Raw genomic sequence first — 19,410 nt, forward strand, 5'->3', positions numbered from 1 at the left:
TGTGTTCTCAGTGCCAGATATTCTCAAATATTCCAGAAAAAATCATATTTAAATTTCAGGGCATTTGAAGAAATTTTATATTCGGAGTATTTTTTTATTGCATGGATAATTCATAAAACGGACAGAATATACTATTTTTGCTTTATTTAATATAAATAACAGAAAGTAAAAAGAGGGTACAAAGAGTTGTGTTTTCTAACTTCATCCATCTCATGTTCATCAAAAGGAATCCACTAACAAGGTTGATCAAGTCTTGTTAACAAACTCATTCCGAATAACATGGAACCGGAGAATTTTCGAATAACACTAGGTTACCTCAACAGGGATATGCATGTCCCCAATAATAAGAATATCATATTTCTTCTTGACAGTAGATAGAGGAAATTCAAAACCTCCAAAAATAATCGATGGAATTTTTCCAATAGAGTTTATACTATGAACTTGAGGTTGTTTCCTCAGAAAGTGTACCATATGCTCATTACCATTAACATGAAAAGTGACATTGCCTTTGGTGCAATCAATAACAGCCCCTGCAGTATTCAAAAAGGGCCTTCCAAGAATAATAGACATACTATCGTCCTCGGGAATGTCAAGAATAACAAATTCATTAAGATAGTAACGTTTGCAACCACAACAGGCACATCCTCACAAATACCGACAGGTATAGCAGTTGATTTATCAGCCATTTGCAAAGATATTTCAGTAGGTGTCAACTTATTCAAATCAAGTCTACGATATAAAGAGAGAGGCATAACACTAACACCAGCTCCAAGATCACATAAAGCAGTTTTAACATAGTTCATTTTAATGGAGCATGGTATAGTTGGCACTCCTGGATCTCCAAGTTTCTTTGGTATTCCACCCTTAAAAGTATAATTAGCAAGCATGGTAGAAATTTCAGCCTCCGGTATCTTTCTCTTATTTGTAACAATAACTTTCATATACTTAGCATAAGGATTCATTTTAAGCATATCAGTCAAACGCATACGCAAAAAGATAGGTCTAATCATTTCAGCAAAGCGCTCAAAATCCTCATCATCCTTTTTCTTGGATGGTTTAGGAGGAAAAGGCATGGTTTTCTGAACCCATGGTTCTCTTTCTTTACCGTGCTTCCTAGCAACAAAGTCTCTCTTATCATAACGTTGATTCTTTGATTGTGGGTTATCAAGATCAACAACATGTTCAATCTCTACATCATTATTATTACTAGGTTGAGCATCAACATGAACATCATCATTAACATTATCACTAGGTTCATGTTCATTACCAGATTGTGTTTCAGCATCAGAAATAGAAATATCATTGGGATTCTCAGGTGTGTCACCAACAGGTTCACTAGAAGCATGCAAAGTCCTATCATTTTTCTGTTTCTTCCTTTTAGAAGGACTAGGTGCATCTATATTAGTTCTCTGAGAATATTGCTCAATTCTCTTAGGATGTCCCTCGGGATACAAAGGTTCCTGAGTCATTTTACCACCTCTACTCACAACTCTAACAACATTATTATTTTTCTTACTTTTTAATTCATTGAGCAAATCATTCTGAGCTTTAAGTACTTGTTCTACTTGAGTGGTAACCATAGAAGCATGTTTACTAATAAGTTTAAGTTCACCCGTAACATTAGCCATATGGTCACTCAAGTGTTCTATCATATAAGCATTATGTTTCAATTTTCTACCAACATAAGCATTGAAGTTTTCTTGTTTAACAATAAAATTATCAAACTCATCTAAGCATTGGCTAGCAGACTTATAACGAGGAATATCACCTTCATCAAATCTATAGAGAGAATTTACCTTTACTACATGTGTCGGGTTATCAAGATCATGTATTTCTTCAACAGGCGGACAATTAAGACCATGCATTTCTTCAATAGGAGGTAAATTCTTAATATCTTCAGCTTTAATACCTTTTTCTTTCATAGATTTCTTTGCCTCTTGCATATCTTCAGGACTGAGAAATAGAATACCCCTTTTCTTCGGAGTTGGCTTAGGAGTTGGTTCAGGAAGTGTCCAATTGTTTTCATTAGTCAGCATATTATTCAATAGAATTTCAGCTTGATGAACAGTTCTTCCCCTGAAAACACAACTAGCACAACTATCCAGGTAATCTCTGGAAGCATCGGTTAGTCCATTATAAAAGATATCAAGTATTTCATTTTTCTTGAGAGGATGATCAGGCAAAGCATTAGATAATTGGAGGAGACTCCCCCAAGCTTGTGGGAGACTCTCTTCTTCAATTTGCACAAAATTATATATTTCCCTTAAAGCGGCTTGTTTCTTATGAGCTGAGAAATATTTAGCAGAGAAGTAGTAAATCATATCCTGGGGACTACGCACACAACCAGGATCAAGAGAATTAAACCATATCTTAGCATCGCCCTTTAATGAGAACAGAAATAACTTAAGGATATAATAATAGCGAGTTTTCTCATCATTAGTGAATAGGGTGGCTATATCATTTAATTTAGTAAGATGTGCCACAACAGTTTTAGATTCATAGCCATAAAAAGGATCAGATTCAACCAAAGTAATTATCTCAGGATCGACAGAGAAATCATAATCCTTATCAGTAACAAAGATAGGTGCAGTAGCATAAGCAGGATCATATTTCATTCTAGCATTCAAAGAATTTTCTTTAAGCTTAGCTAATAATTTCTTAAGATCACTTCTATCATTGCAGGCAAGAAAGTCTCTAGCAGTTTCTTCATCCATAACATAACCCTTAGGAACAATAGGTAATTCATATCTAGGGGGAGAATCTTCATCATCACTTTCATCAATATTATCAGTTTCAATAATTTCATTCTCTCTAGCCCTAGCAAGTTGTTCATCAAGAAATTCACCAAGTGGCACAGTAGTATCAAGCATAGAAGTAGTTTCATCATAAGTATCATGCATAGCAGAAGTGGCATCATCAATAACATGCGACATATCAGAATTAACAGCAGAAGCAGGTTTAGGTGTCGCAAGTTTACTCAAAACAGAAGGTGAATCAAGTGCATAGCTAGATGACAGTTCCTTACCTCCCCTCGTAGTTGAGGGATAGATCTTAGTTATTGGATCTTTCAAGTTCTTCATAATGATAGATATAAATCCCAAGTGACTCAAAGAATAGAGCTATGCTCCCCGGCAACAGCGCCAGAAAATAGTCTTGATAACCCACAAGTATAGGGGATCGCAACAGTTTTCGAGGGTAGAGTATTCAACCCAAATTTATTGATTTGACACAAGGGGAGCCAAAGAATATTCTCAAGTATTAGCGGCTGAGTTGTCAATTCAACCACACCTGGATAACTTAATATCTGCAGCAAGGTATTTAGTAGCAAAGTAATATGATAGTAGTGGTAACGGTGGTAAAAGTAACGGTAGCAGTTTTGGTTTTATAGTGATTGTAACAGTAGCAGCGGAAAAGTAAATAAGCGAAGAACAATATATGAAAACCTCATAGGCATTGGATCGGTGATGGAGAATTATGCCGGATGCGATCGATCATGTAACAGTCATAACCTAGGGTGACACAAAACTAGCTCCAATTCATCAATATAATGTAGGCATGTATTCCGAATATAGTCATACGTGCTTATGGAAAAGAACTTGCATGACATCTTTTGTCATACCCTCCCGTGGCAGCGGGGTCCTATTGGAAACTAAGGGATATTAAGGCCTCCTTTTAATAGAGTACCGGACCAAAGTATTAACACATAGTGAATACATGAACTCCTCAAACTATGGTCATCACTGGTAGTGGTCCCGATTATTATCACTTCGGGGTTAACGGATCATAACACATAATAGGTGACTATAGACTTGCAAGATAGGATCAAGAACTCACATATATTCATGAAAACATAATAGGTTCAGATCTGAAATCATGGCACTCGGGCCCTAGTGACAAGCATTAAGCATAGCAAAGTCATAGCAACATCAATCTCAGAACATAGTGGATACTAGGGATCAAACCCTAACAAAACTAACTGGATTACATGATAAATCTCATCCAACCCATCACCGTCCAGCAAGCCTATGATGGAATTACTCACGCACGGCGGTGAGCATCATGAAATTGGTGATGGAGGAAGGTTGATGATGATAATGGCGACGGATTCCCCTCTCAGGAGCCCCGAACGGACTCCAGATCAACCGTCCCGAGAGAGTGTAGGGTTTGGCGGCGGCTCCGTATCGTAAAACGCGATGAATCCTTCTCTCTGATTTTTTTTCTCCCTGAACGTGAATATATGAAGTCAAGGTTGAGGTCGGTGGAGCGTCAGGGACCTCACAAGGCAGGGGGGCGCACCCCCACCCTCGTGGACAGGTGGACAGTACTAGGGAAAAGGCTAGCAGCAGCGCGGGTTTTAGGTGTATCAGTAGCGCGGGGACTGGCGCTACTAATAAGGCGCTACAGCTAACACGTAGCAGTAGCGCGTGCTCACCAGCGCTACTGCTACACAAGTGTAGCAGCAGCGCGCTTAATGGAAGCTCGATACTGCTAATAGCTATAGCGCGCTTCTCCTGTGCGCGCTACTGCTACTACCGCGCTGCTGCTAACTTTTCTCCACTCGCTACTGCTAATTTTAGTAGTTTTTTGGGTTTTTTCGGCATATTTGTTTTGTATTTGAACATGCTTTATAGAAGAATCTTTAGCACATGCAAATGTCATCATGATACACATACAAATGCCTGCGAGACCACAAATGTAATCATAGCATATACATACAAATAGTCTCATCATAATCATCATCCAACACAAAGTGGTATCTTGTCATCATCTCGAAAATAGCGATACATGCAAGTCTCGAATACTTGCAACTACAACGTCATCCATCTAAACAAAGGTATACGCGAGAAGAGCTATCACTATGAGTGAGAGAGGAACTATGCAGTACATGAGGTGGCGGTTACGAGTCCTCTCTCGCGCTAGCGTGAACCTCAAGTAACTAGCTTATCCTTCTTGTCTGCTTTTGAAGCCTTTATGGTTGGCGCCCGAGAACCCATTCACTTGCGCCTGACACTCATGCCACTCGTTGTACACCCCCGAAACCTTCCCTTTGTACACGACATAGCACTTCCATCTCGCCATCAAGAAACTAGGTACCTGTTAGAGATGCATGTTCATGAAGAGGATGTACAATCATATATATGCAACAAAATATACTAGAGCAACACCGAAAAAGAAAGGGTTAGCAACTAGATGCAACATACAGTACCTTCCCTGCCGGTATCTTCCCCGTCGGTACCTTCCCCGCCGGTCTCGGCGCCGCCATCGGTGCCGGCGCCATCGGTGTCGATGTCGGCGTCAGTACCATCATCGAGGCCGACCTGCAAACCTTGCTTAGCAGTCAAATAGTCGAGGTACTCTTGTTCACCCTCATAATCCATCTCGTCTGCATCTTGGTCAGAAGGCCCAATTTCTTCGTTGTTCGACATGTTTCCTATGATTAAGTGTCCTTGTTTATTTCTAAAAGTATGAATAAATGAGAAATGACATAAAAAAAGAAATCTGTGTGCCAGCACTCGATATGCCAACTATGTAGCACAAATCATGCCTTTATTCACGGCAAATTTCGGCATGACCTTTGCTAAAAAATGGACATATTGAGCGCCTGAAATTCACCGGAATGGAAATGAATCAACATTCTAGCGTAACATAGGCCACTCGAATCATTTACCAAAATTGAACCAAAACATCACATGTCCAAATGACATGTTCAAATTCCAAACATGACATGTCCAAAACATGACATACCCACATATCACATGTCCAGTTCAAATTTGCATATAAATTTAGCCTACCTAAATTTGCTTTAACAAGGGATGTTGATTTGGACAATTGCTTAAATGCTGCCTTTTTTAACTACAATTGCTTAACCCTAAATTTCTGTCCTATTTTAAAACCTAGAAAAATTCATAACTAAATAGATAACCTAATTAACCTACTGCCCTAACTAAAACCTAAGTAAATTAACCGAAGAACCCTAGCTAGCAGAGAGAGGGGGTTTACAGAGGGTGCAGGGGCAAGGAGGCAGGCCTGACGACGGCCGAGGTTGGGAGGGGAGGAAGCAGAGGAGGGAGGCGAGGGCCGACGGGTCGGGGGCGAGCGCCGGGTCGGGGGCGAGGGCCGGGTCAGGGCGAGTGCCGGGGCCGGGTCAGGTGCGAGCGTCGGGGCCGGGTCGGGGGCGAGCGTCGGGGCGCGGCGGTGCGACGGGGGAAGAGAGAGTGGGGATTTGGGGGAAAAGAGGTGGGATGAAGCAGGGGGAGTGAGAATTTTGGGTTAAGTGGACGTAGCAGTAGTGCGTTTAGACAAAACGCGCTGCTACTACCTTCACTAGCTGTAGCGGTTTAGATAAAACGCGCTGCTACTACCTTCACTAGCTGTAGCGGTTTAGATAAAACGCGCTGCTACTACCTTCACTAGCTATAGCGGTTTTAGATAAAACACGCTGCTACTACCTTCACTAGCTGTAGCGGTTTTATAAGGAAATCGCTACTGCTAGCTTGACTGTAGTTGTTTTATAAGGAAATCGCTACTGCCAGTTTTCCTTTTTCTTTTCCTTTATTTTCTCCCACTTTTATTTCCCGAGAGCAGTGAACGAAGGGAAGGCGATATATATTGCATCATTTGACGGTTAAATATGTATACAAAATAGGAACATATATATTACATCATTGGACCCATGCATAATAATGGCTAAGTGTGTATACAAAATAGGAACATATATATATATTACATCATTTAACCGATAACATATGGTTCCTCAGTGCTGACGTTTTCGTTTTTGAGTCAGCTTCTTTCCCTTCTTGTTCGTCGAAGAATAATTGAGCCCCTCATTATGACTTTGCCTTTTCCATGGAGTACGATTTTTCTTAGGTAATGTAGTATTGATTCTTCTTTTGACGTGTACTTTATCATCATCGTCATCTTCCCTCATTGGGTTGCTGTACTGATCATAGTCTTCCTCGTTGGCGACTCCATCCATTCCAATGATGTTCATTTTGCCTCTCCTCACGACAACACGACTGGGATTGCATGGGTCGGTTATGAAGAAGCATCGTGTCACGTGCTTAGCGTGTACCCATGGCTCGTTTTTGGCGATAGCGTTCACGGTACAGCTCTTGGCGTCGGGTATAGTCATGGTAGTGAAAATCCGGTTTTCTCTTTCGACATTCTTAGCCCATCTGACACGGAACATCGTCGTGTTGTGCAGTCCAGAGTAGTCAAGCTCCCAGATCTCCTCGACCCTTCCATAAAATCGTTCAGTTGCGCTGTTGTCGCTGCCGGTCATGCATTCCATCGTCACCCCTGAGTTCTGATCATCACTGCTCATATCTTTGGCCTCCGTGTAGAATGTGTATCCGTTGATATCATATGACTGATAGGTTACGAGGTTGGGCGAGGGGCCATGTGCTAAGGCGTATATGAGCAATCCGTCGAGATCGAGCACACGGTGGAGATGATGATGTAGGGACATCAAAAGTGCGCAAAGCTCTTATTGACAAAGATAGATCTAGTTAGGGGGAAAATAGGTCACTTAACTAAATGCTACATCTACCTAGCTACCTAATTTGGGAGGAGACAACTTCAACTAGTGGAGGGGGGAGGAAAAAGAGAAAGGAGATGCATTAATGGAGGTGGTGTAGTTAGGTAGGAGTAATGAAGAGAGAGAGAAAGGTAGGTAGAAGAGGGAGAGTAATGGGGGAGAAGTACTGAGGAAGAAGAAGAGTGAGAGTGGGAGAGGTAGGGGAAAGGGAGAGGAGGGGGAAGGGGAGGACGGGTGGGGAAAAGGTGGTGGGTGCGGATTAGCAGTAGCGCGGGACGTAAAACGCGCTGCTGCTAACCGGGACCAAAAGTGTGCCTGATTTGAAAATTAGCAGCAGGGACCTCAGAAAAACCGCGCTACTGCTACAGCTATAGCAGTAGCGTGGCTCGCGGCACTGCGCTGCTGCTAAATGGAGTTGGGTGGGCACTGTCGGTCGATATTTGTAGCAGCGCGGGTTACGCCGATCGCGCTACTGCTAAGCACTTGTCAGTAGCGGGTTTTCCACACCCGCGCTACTGCTAATTAGCAGCAGCGCTCCTTTTTGAGTCGCGTTGTTGTTAAGATTCTGTGTATAGGGTTTTCCCTAGTAGTGGGAGGCCCCCTGATGTGGATTCTTCTTCCAGTATTTTTTTATATATTCCAAAATAATTCTCCGTTGATTTTCAGGTCATTCCGGAAACTTTTATTTCTGCACAAAAATAACACCATGGCAATTCTGCTAAAAACAGCGTCAGTCCGGGTTAGTTCTATTCAAATCATGCAAGTTAGAGTCCAAAACAAGGGCAAAAGTGTTCAGAAAAGTAGATACGACGGAGACGTATCACGGTCAAAATTATCCTTAGAGTACTAAGGAAATATTTCTCGGTTATGGAGGTGATAAAAGAGTTCGTTGTAAAGAGTAACGTCGATGCAAGCTTTTGACACTGATCTAGATGACTCTAAGTCTCGATCTAGATACATATTGAAAGTGGGAGCAATTAGCTAGAGTAGCTCCGTGCAGAGGATTGTAGACATAGAAATTTGCAAAATACATACGGATCTGAATGTTGCAGACCCATAGACTAAACTTCTCTCACAAGCAAAACATGATCACTCTTTGGGTGTTAATCACATAGCGATGTGAACTAGATTATTGACTCTAGTAAACCCTTTGGGTATTAGTCACATGAAGATGTGAACTATTGGTGTGAAATCACATGACGATGTGAACTAGATTATTGACTCTAGTGCAAGTGGGAGGCTAAAGGAAATATGCCCTAGAGGCAATAATAAAGTTGTTATTTATATTTCCTTATATCATGATAAATGTTTATTATTCATGCTAGAATTGTATTAATCGGAAACTTAGTACATGTGTGAAGACATAGACAAACAGAGTGTCACTAGTATGCCTCTACTTGACTAGCTCGTTAATCAAAGATGGTTAAGTTTCCTAGCCATAGACATGAGTTGTCATTTGATAAATGGGATCACATCATTAGAGAATGATGTGGTTGACTTGACCCATCCGTTAGATTAGCACTATGATCGTTTAGTTTATTGCTATTGCTTTCTCCATAACTTATACATGTTCCTATGACAATGAGATTATGCAACTCCCGAATACTGCAGGAACACTTAGTGTGCTATCAAACGTCACAACGTAACTGGGTGATTATAAAGATGCTCTACAGGTGTCTCTGATGGTGTTTGTTGAGTTGGCATAGATCAAGATTAGGATTTGTCACTCCGATTGTTGGATAGGTATCTCTGAGCCCACTCGGTAATGCACATCACTACAAGTCTTGCAAGCAATGTGAATAATGAGTTAGTTGCAGCATGTTGCATTATGGAACAAGTAAATAGACTTGCCAGTAACGAGATTGAACTAGGTATGATGATACCGACGGTCGAATCTCGGGCAAGTAACATACCGATGACAAAGGGAATAACTGTTGGGGAACGCAGTATTTCAAAACAAAATCCTTGACAAGATTCGATCATCGGTATCATTATACCTAGTTCAATCTCGTTACCGACAAGTCTCTTTACTCGTTCCGTAATGCATCTTCCCGTAACTAACACATTAGTCACATTGTTTGCAAGGCTTATCATGATGTGCATTACCGAGAGGGCCGAGAGATACCTCTCGATACTCGGAGTGACAAACCCTAATCTCGATCTATGCCAACCCAACAAACACCTTCAGAGACACCTGTAGAGCATCTTTATAATCACCCAGTTACGTTGTGACATTTGATAGCACACAAGGTGTTCCTCCAGTATTCTGGAGTTGCATAATCTCATAGTCAAAGTAATATGTATAAGTCATGAAGAAAGCAATAGCAATAGAACTTAACAATCATTATGCTAAGCTAACAGATGGGTCTTGTCCATCACATCATTCTCCCAATGATGTGATCCCGTTCATTAAATGACAACACATGTCTACGGTTAGGAAACATAACCATCTTTGATCAACGAGCTAGTCAAGTAGAGGCATACTAGTGACACTCTGTTTGTCTATGTATTCACACATGTATCAAGTTTCCGGTTAATACAATTCTAGCATGAATAATAAACATTTATCATGATATAAGGAAATATAAATAACAACTTTATTATTGCCTCTAGGGCATATTTCCTTCACTAACCCCTCCAAAACCCTCCCTAAACCCCCCTAACCCCACCCCAACAGCTCCGCCACCCAGCGCCCCTCCTACCGCAACGACCAACAACGCTCCCCATCGATTGAGGTGGGCTAGGCATGCCATGCCATGTGCTGGCACGTGAGTAATCGTGCCCTGTCGGGCTAGCCCGCATGCTGAGGTTGGTGGCCCAAGCACGACACAAGGCGTGCTACGTTCCTGGCATGGCCCGATTAGCACATGCCGGGCCTGGCCCGTCGCATGCCATGCTGCTTAGCTCCTGGGCCGGCCCACCAAGCACAGCCTGTTTGGCCACCTTTGTCACATAGTCTTTTATAAAAACACAGATCTTTATTCATTATCAATAACAATTACATCATTTATGAAGAGGGATACAATTACACTCAAAGGCTCCTCAAACTAGTCAAAAGTTGAAGGAAAACTTAGCTAACTTATCAAGTTCATGGGAAACCTTATTGGCTTCCATTTTACTGTAAACGAATATAGTAATGGAAAAATCACAAGCCAAAAAGTAACAATCGTCAAACACTGCAGCTGCTATACTCGCCGTCCGTCCTCCGTTGTTCATGGTTTCAATGACCTCCAGGTTATCTAAGTTTATAACAAGACTGTCACAACCCGCACTTTGAGCAATTGATAGACCATATTTGAGCGCCAAAGCTTCCGCCGCCAGGACATCCACGCCCCAATCAATTCTCCAATTCCCCCCTGCAATGAATTTTTCTTTATTGTCCCTCAAAACAGCGGCGGCCGCGGCCCTAAGTAGATGATCAAAAGAGGCATCCACATTAAGTTTTATGAAGCCCGTTGGAGGTTTTATCCATCTACCTCTTTTCATAGCAGCCTTCGGTGATATGGCCATAACATAGTTTAACGTAATAGCATGAATCCCCATAGAAATCTGGTTGACATCTTGGGTTTTATCTTTATAGACTAATTTTCGCCTCTCTCATCATAAGTACTAGGCTGTATTCGCAATCATTTCATGAACATTATGAATATCCAAGATAGTCAACTCATGTTTAGGTATAGAGAGTAAAAATTGAAGGACCGCCTCACTAGCATAATCAACTTCGCAAGCTCTTTTAATGACCCGATCCAGTCCCAACACTCACCACACCTCCTTTCCTTTCTGACATTGGAATAACATATGCTTTGTATCCCCTGGTCCCAAGGGACAAGAATGACAATTGGGGGGGGGGCTTTTATCTGCCTATTCGCCAAAGTAACTGTACACGAAGGGGTGCCGTGCAACGTGCGTCATATGATTTTTTTACCTTCGCTAGACAAGACAACTTCCAAATCTCACTTCAAATAGGATTAATAGTTAAATGTCCCATATCATCAATTCTTCTAAGTTGGCTCATGTATTGGTGTTCCCATTGCACAAGATAGGTTGATCGAACAGAAAACACTCCATTTTTCAAATAGCTCCAAGCAACAAAATCTAACATATCATGTTGGGAAAGCGGAATTGCAAGGACCTGCTGTGCATCAACTGGCCACAATGTTTCTATAACTAGATTTTCATCCCAGTTATTAGTATCATGGTCAACTAAATCACATACCCTTGAGATCAAATTACTTCCTCTTGATGTGATTAATTTTCTATTTGCACATTTTGGGATCCAAGCATCTTCCTAAATATCAATATTGTGATCATTTCCAACACACCATATATAACCATGATTTAGACAATTAGTCCCTATCATAATACTTTGCCAAATAAAAGAGGAACCCTTCTTTAACTTTGTATTCAACAAATCACTGTCAGGGAAATACTTAACTCTCTACATGGTAGCATTGCCAGGTTGAAACAATGAATATCCTGGAATCCCACCCCTCTTGATTTTTGGGTACACACATTTTTCACCAAGCCATCCAATGCATCTGCTTCTGATTGCCCTCGCTCCACCCAAAAAATGAGACATCGCGAATTTTAAAGACGTACATCGCATAGGTGGGGATCACTTATACAACAGATTGAACCATTGTCTCATAGTGTTTTTTTATCCTCTCGCATTGAACAAACATCGTCTGAAAAGCTGAAATAAATCTTAAAAAATGCAAACATCCATGTCAAATTTATGACTTGAGCCTTGACCAAGTTCATGTATATATAAGAGAATTTTTTTTAACATTGTCTATATGGATATATAGACGTCCAAATTTACACATATTGTTGGAGATGCTCTAACCAAGTTCATGTCAACTTTTACGGGTCGGTGTGCTAGACAGCATGAATGGAATCGAGCGGACGTTCCGATCGAAAGAGCTCCCGACACACTCTCATGTTTATTCCGGGAGAAAAGAACAAGATACCATGTGGCACGCAACCCAAACCGATGAGACAATATCAGGTGAAAACCACATCTTCAGTGAAAGGTTGGAAACTTTACCACAGGCTGTTGGATCTTGTATGTATGGACTAGATCCATCCATAACTGCTACATGCAGTTTTGCAGAAAAACGCCCGCCCCAGCAATGTTGTTCTGCACATGACCCCTGACGCATACAAGTATTACAGCTAGCTACCCCGTCACGTGTGGGGCTTCGGCACATGTCCCCACCTATTTGTGTTGATTGCGTGAAACTGAACGAAGACAAAAATTGAACGATGGGTACTACCCAGTTCCCTTGTAAATTTAAGTAGAACAAACAGTAAAATACATTAGCTAAAATCATTGCCCAGATAAATGACGAAACCACAACCAAAACCATTGCCCAGTTGAAGAACTCATGCACCTCACATAGCACATTTCCAGCAATTGAAACAATTTCCTAGAATATATTTAAGTAAAGCAAAACTCATGCATCTGATTCAGTCACTTAAATAATGCCCACACTCCAATACACGGTTACAAAATAGATGCATCATTAACAGTGATGGCAAATCTACACCTTTATACATCAGTCATTGAACACATAGCTCCAGTACACTAGCTAACAACTTGCAGATGCCCGGCCCCAACAGATAATACCTCCAATACACTAGCTAACAACTTGAAGAAGTTCGGCGCCAATAGCTAATAGCTCCATTACACTAGCCAAGAACGTAATAATGTAATACTATTAGTCCTAAAAACTTGCAGAGGTAGGTAGGGCCACCAAGCAATCTGAAACAAAAAAATTAATTGGTCAAGCAGTAGGAAAAATTGCAAGAATTTATACCTAATTTTTTAAATCAATTTTTAATCCTAATCTATGAACATAGATACATCAGTGCATGTGTATTTATTAGGAAGCAAAATTTTAGAAATATTCTCAAACTAAGTCCAGAGGAATGTACCGCCATCATGTTTGCTGCACTTCCTTGTTCTTGTTCTTGTCTTTCTGTCTTCGCTTTCCACCCTTATCCTTATATCCCTTTAGTCCCTTTATTCTACCTCATGATGTGCATAAGCTTCATAGAAATCCTTGGCTGCGTTCAAATCTGTAAAAGTCATCCCTATGGTCGGCCTGATGTCATCATCACACTCCGGAGTACAAGATGAGCCATGAAATGTGGATGAAAAGCACAACGGTTTAACATGCTGGAATACAAGAAATTATAAGCATGCACATATTAGTTAGACAAGTACTTACACAGAAAGGTGCGCTATACAATTTTTGTTGTGTGGCAAATACAATTTCCGGGCTTGGTCTAGTGTGGATGGCTTATTCTGCATTAGACTGGGAGTAGCAAATAGCCAAAGGTGGTGCCTTGCTCACTTCACTGTGGCATTCCATAATTACTCCACAAAGAGAAGAAATACAGTTTGTAAGTCGAAAGCACACTCTCATAGGAGCCAGCCAATATGTGCCTTCCAGAATAACATAGAATAAAATAAACTGCTAGAAAGAACATTCAAGTGTTAGCAGTACCTAATCTCAGTTCACTTCACCGATCAATTGCAATATAAATTAAAACTGACAGCTAAAATCATTTCTACAATTTTTCTATGCTCAACCAGTTTCAACTCCTTTCTTATGCCCATCATACTACACACAAGTCTACAAGAAGTAAGGCTGAAGTTTTAGAACCTGTAGTATTCTCAAAACCGTGGGGTTTTTTTGTGTGTCTAGAAAAGAGGTCCGGGACAATTTTTTCTAAACCAAATGAGACGAAATTGTTTATGTCCCTATCCATGACCAGATAAGAATAGATGTGATCTCTACCTTTGATTTCTCCTCATTCTGTTATATGGTAAATTAGTTGTAGTATATCTCTTGCTTATTAGCCATTTTGGGTTGCTTAAGTTGTGCTCTCGGATCCATTTTCTTCCAGCTGTCGTCACAATTACTTTTGATCTAGTTGATTGGTGAACCTTGATCAATCATGTACCTCCAGGTTAGATTAATTAAGCAATTTCATGCTAGTTGTGCTGGTCAAAACCATGGTAAAACAACATCCAAACACCTCGATATTTTTGGTAAAACTGAGGAAAACTACAATTTCAAGAACATTTAGTATTTCTTGCCTAGGCATTGGAATACTGCGGTTTTGGATTACCACAGTTTTGTAAAAATTGTGCTGCCAAACTAAGCCTGATAGTTTCCTTCATTTAACAACTATACAGTAACAAATATGCCTAGAACCACCAATATGGTAAACAATATTGTCAAATTAGCATGATGGGGTCTCCATGTTGCCGCATTAATATAAAACTTACTTACGCAATGCATTAGTCTTTACCAACTTCTTGAAGACCAAAATCTGGACAGTAGAGTTAGGGGCAATCAGCAGTTCCAGCCAAGATACTACTACCTCATTCCCTGCCCTACTCTATTTGCTTTGCTTTGCATACCTATCCCAACTAGAAGTGCTAATCTTGGAGGAGACAACCAGAACCCACGACCTTGTCATCTCTTTTGCTTTGCAAACCTAGCCCAACCGACAGATAAAAACACTAGTTGAGCTACGATAAGAAGAATGTGGCAAAACATAACACAGAAGATGAACAATGTAATAGAAAGGTCCATACCTTCAGACCTAGATCCAGTACCAATCCGATGGGGAATGCCCAGAGGACGATTGGCTCGCTGGGCCAGGTGCCGGAGAGGAAAGAAGGCCGAGGAAGAATTAGTCGCGTCAGTCGCCGGCCCTGCGCGGAACAAGGGCGTTGTGCTGGGTTGGCGCGGTGGGCCAGCCGCCGAAGAGGAGAGAGGGAATTAGCTGCGGCCGCCGGCCGCCGGTGTCATCTCCTAACCCTAGTTGTTGATGGGGAAAAATTGAATCGGGGTAGCTTCAAGGGGAAAGGCACGGGATGGCTCATCTTCCATCAGGGATGTTGTACCGAGGTATAGGAAGATTATGGGGGTTCTTTTGCGATTCCTCCATCTTTTTATCTCACAACGTACACTCCTTATCCAACGGCACGGGATCAAGTTTCCATGCTTCCATTGAATATATGGTTTCCATCAGATATGTACTCCAAACCGATGAAGAGAAAAAAAAACAAGATCACAGAGGGCGGCACGTCTGCCGCTCGCTGGCCCTCGGGATGGCTCCATTCTACTGCCACGCACGAGCCGCAGCTGAAGCAAAACGAGAAGCACGACGTCGCCCCTGCGGCCCCACATGCCAGCGCCCGACAGCCGGCCCAATTAACGTCCAGATCGATCAACGGCGCCTCTAAAGCCTAAAACCTCTCACCACGTCACGAGTCTCCTCCCTAATCCCCCTCCCTCCCCCGCCCCCCATCTCCTCCTCCGCCCCGCCGCCGCACCATGGCGACGCCCGCCGCCACCACCTCCTCACTCTCCCTCCTCTTCACGCACCACCACTCCTCCACCCCGCAGCGCTTCGACAGGTCCCATCTCCGCCTCCCGCCCCGCGCCGCGCCACGCCGCACGCGCTGCGCCACCGAGGGCGCCTCGGCGTCGACCGCCACCAAGCACCGGCGCCCCGCGGAGGAGAACATCAGGGAGGAGGCCGCGCGCCTCCGCGGGCCCGCCACGACCTTCTCGGCGTGGTACGAGCCCTTCCCCCCGGCCTCCGATGGCGACCCCAACGAGCGCTACTCGCTCGACGAGGTCGTCTACCGCTCCACCTCCGGCGGCCTCCTCGACGTCCGCCACGACATGGACGCGCTCGCGCGCTTCCCGGGCTCCTACTGGCGCGACCTCTTCGACTCCCGCGTCGGCCGCACCACCTGGCCCTACGGCTCCGGCGTCTGGTCCAAGAAGGAGTTCGTGCTCCCGGAGATCGACTCCGACCACATCGTCTCTCTCTTCGAGGGCAACAGCAACCTTTTCTGGGCCGAGCGCCTCGGCCGCGAGCACCTCGGCGGGATGAACGATCTCTGGGTCAAGCAGTGCGGCATCTCGCACACTGGCTCATTCAAGGACCTCGGCATGACGGCGCTCGTCAGCCAGGTCAACCGCCTCCGCCGGGCTCCGCTCTCGCGCCCCATCAACGGCGTCGGGTGCGCGTCCACTGGCGACACCTCCGCCGCGCTCTCGGCCTACTGTGCCGCTGCGGGCATCCCCGCCATCGTGTTCCTCCCCGCCGACCGCATCTCGCTGCAGCAGCTCATCCAGCCCATCGCCAACGGCGCCACGGTGCTCTCGCTTGACACGGATTTCGACGGATGCATGCGGCTTATCAGGGAGGTGACAGCTGAGCTGCCCATATACCTCGCAAACTCACTCAACTCGCTTCGGCTGGAGGGGCAGAAGACTGCAGCCATCGAGATATTGCAACAGTTCAATTGGCAGGTGCCGGACTGGGTCATCATCCCAGGAGGCAATCTGGGGAACATTTATGCTTTCTACAAGGGATTTGAGATGTGCCGTGTTCTTGGGCTAGTTGATCGCGTTCCACGTCTTGTATGTGCACAGGCCGCCAACGCAAATCCACTGTACCGGTACTACAAGTCTGGGTGGACTGATTTCCAGTCACTTGTTGCTGGAACTACATTTGCATCTGCCATACAGATCGGTGATCCAGTATCTATTGACCGTGCGGTTGTTGCGCTGAAGGCAACTGATGGCATTGTCGAGGAAGCTACAGAGGAGGAACTCATGGATGCCACGGCGCTTGCTGACCTCACTGGGATGTTTGCTTGCCCACATACTGGGGTTGCACTTGCTGCTCTGTTCAAGCTCCGTGACCAGGGTATAATTGGCACTAACGACCGCACGGTGGTTGTTAGTACAGCACACGGGCTAAAGTTCACACAATCAAAGATCGACTACCATGATAAGAACATCAAGGACATGTTGTGCCAGTATGCCAATCCACCGATCAGTGTGAAGCCTGACTTTGGGTCTGTCATGGATGTTCTCCAGAAGAAGCTCAATGGTAAGATCTGAGCTTACCTTTAATTAACCTCAAGAGTTCCATCTTGTTTATCGTCACAGTGGCTGTACTTTGGCATCTTAATCAACTGCACTTGGTGACCATGGTATGGCGATATCATCTTTATTTTCCAGTACTAGGTTCTTGAGGCTCTTCTAACTATAGGCAAAAGTGGATAGAGCTTTCCTTGTACTTTATCTGTATCATGTAATATCAATAATAAGGTATGATGTTATGGTTGAATAATTGTTTGGTGTAGCCCGTGCATGCTTGCCTGTTTCCTGTTCTGTGTGTGTTGTTCACTTTTGGTTGCCGATGACGTAAGTTGCCTCTGTTGCAACGATTGACCTAACAAGATGTATTACACATTTGGGTTATTGCATTATTGGTGTTACTTTTGGTTGTCCATGACATAAGTTATCCCTGTTGGAAGGATTAGCCCAACATGATGTATTACAGATGTTTGCCTCTTGTGGTTATTGTTAATTTTCATTAGTTGCAAGAGAATTCTTGGCCTAGACATAGTTTTTGTTCCAGTGGCAGCAAGTTGTTTAGGTAACACTGTAGCAGCTTAAGTATCTACGGGGACAGTGTGGACTGTCAGAACTACAGAATAGTGTCAGTGTTCGATAGCCAGTCAGATAAACTGAGATCCTAGTGTGCTCTACCTGTCACTTTTTGACAAGCGATTGTCCCAGCACTACCTGTTGTGTATGATCTCATGTAGCTGCTTGCTTTAGGCTTTCCATTTGTAGAATATATGCCCGGTGCGTATAGGTTGTGCATTATAGGAGCCAATGAGTGATCTCTCTTTTTTCTCCGTTTTAGTTGGGACAGGTCAAATAACCAACTTTTGAGTGATTGTGATGATGTGAATATGAAAGGGCCCTGTGGGCTTTTTGTTACACCAGATTGATGATAGTGAATGGAGTTACCCACTCTATGTTTGGCTGGATAACTTTTATTCGTGTATCCCTGCAACTGCCCAGCCCGGTGCATAGATTTTCTACATACACTCTATTGATTTTCAGTGTGCTCCGGTTGGAATCAATTTCCCATCGGAATCATTAGCCCCGAATCCTACCTTCTTCATCAGGGATATCTAAGCTGTACTGACAGTCGTAACCTTGTTTCATCTCTTATCACCGCTAGTTTTGCCTGTCTTAATCAGAACCTGGGAACTTTTAGACGTACTACCTGCTTGTTCCTCAACGCAGTCATAGACAAAGTCTGGTAGTATGAAGTTTGATGTCCTGATAAAGGTTTCAACTGCTACATGTTTTAAACGTCACAAAAGAATTCTGGTGTGTGCACAAACTTTTGGCGTGCGTGTAGCAGAGTAAATTTGCCTTAGTTATAAACGTGAGAAATAGCTGACGATCTGTTGGAGTTGAAACCCCTTTTGCTCAAGCCAACAGTAGAGGGTTAGCCGTTTCTACAGTACATTTGATTTGTCGGCTAATGTTTTATAAGGGAGTGCGGGTAGATTTGGCAACAATGCATGCCTGGTCCGTGCTTCCAGCACCTGATTCCAACAAAATATTGCTATGCTACTGTATTATGCAACACGCTAGCCATGGATGTCATTGATTTTCTTCAATATTATGTCACATAGACAAAAAACAAGCAATAGTATATTATGTCACTCCTGTCATGGATGAAGTCATCTTGAAGAAAATCAAGTTGTTTTTTGAGGTTTGCCGACTTTTTTTGTTTTGTTTTTTGGACTAAAAATAAAACTATTGCTTGAGTGATTTGTGGTGTTGGTTTTATCTCGTTTCTTTTGGCGGAAGATGGTTGTTTGTACCTCGTAAGGGTGCATCGACTATTTGGGCCGAAGCCCATTAGATCATCTATGTCCAACTTGCTGGTAGTTCTTCTGTGGCTTCTGGATGGCTTTTCAGCTATATTCTACTCCCTCCATTCACAAATATAAGATGTTT

At 43.1% G+C, this 19,410-nt stretch overlaps 1 protein-coding gene across 1 annotated transcript; it reads left to right on the forward strand.

Annotated features, from left to right (window-relative positions):
* The first annotated feature begins 15,827 nt into the window (after window positions 1-15,827).
* LOC125544481 (threonine synthase, chloroplastic-like) lies at window positions 15,828-17,713 on the forward strand. Its single transcript, XM_048708192.1, has one exon. The coding sequence runs from the start codon at window positions 15,895-15,897 to the stop codon at window positions 17,479-17,481; it is 1,587 nt and encodes a 528-aa protein (XP_048564149.1). The 5' UTR covers window positions 15,828-15,894; the 3' UTR covers window positions 17,482-17,713.
* Window positions 17,714-19,410: the final 1,697 nt, after the last annotated feature.

This window comes from Triticum urartu, chromosome 3 (genome assembly GCF_003073215.2).
Source record: "Triticum urartu cultivar G1812 chromosome 3, Tu2.1, whole genome shotgun sequence".
NCBI classification, from domain to species: Eukaryota; Viridiplantae; Streptophyta; class Magnoliopsida; order Poales; family Poaceae; genus Triticum; species Triticum urartu.

What these genes read in the sequence shown, in the direction of transcription:
- LOC125544481 (XM_048708192.1), top strand. Translation starts at nt 15,895, where the DNA reads ATGGCGACGCCCGCCGCCACCACCTCCTCACTCTCCCTCCTCTTCACG.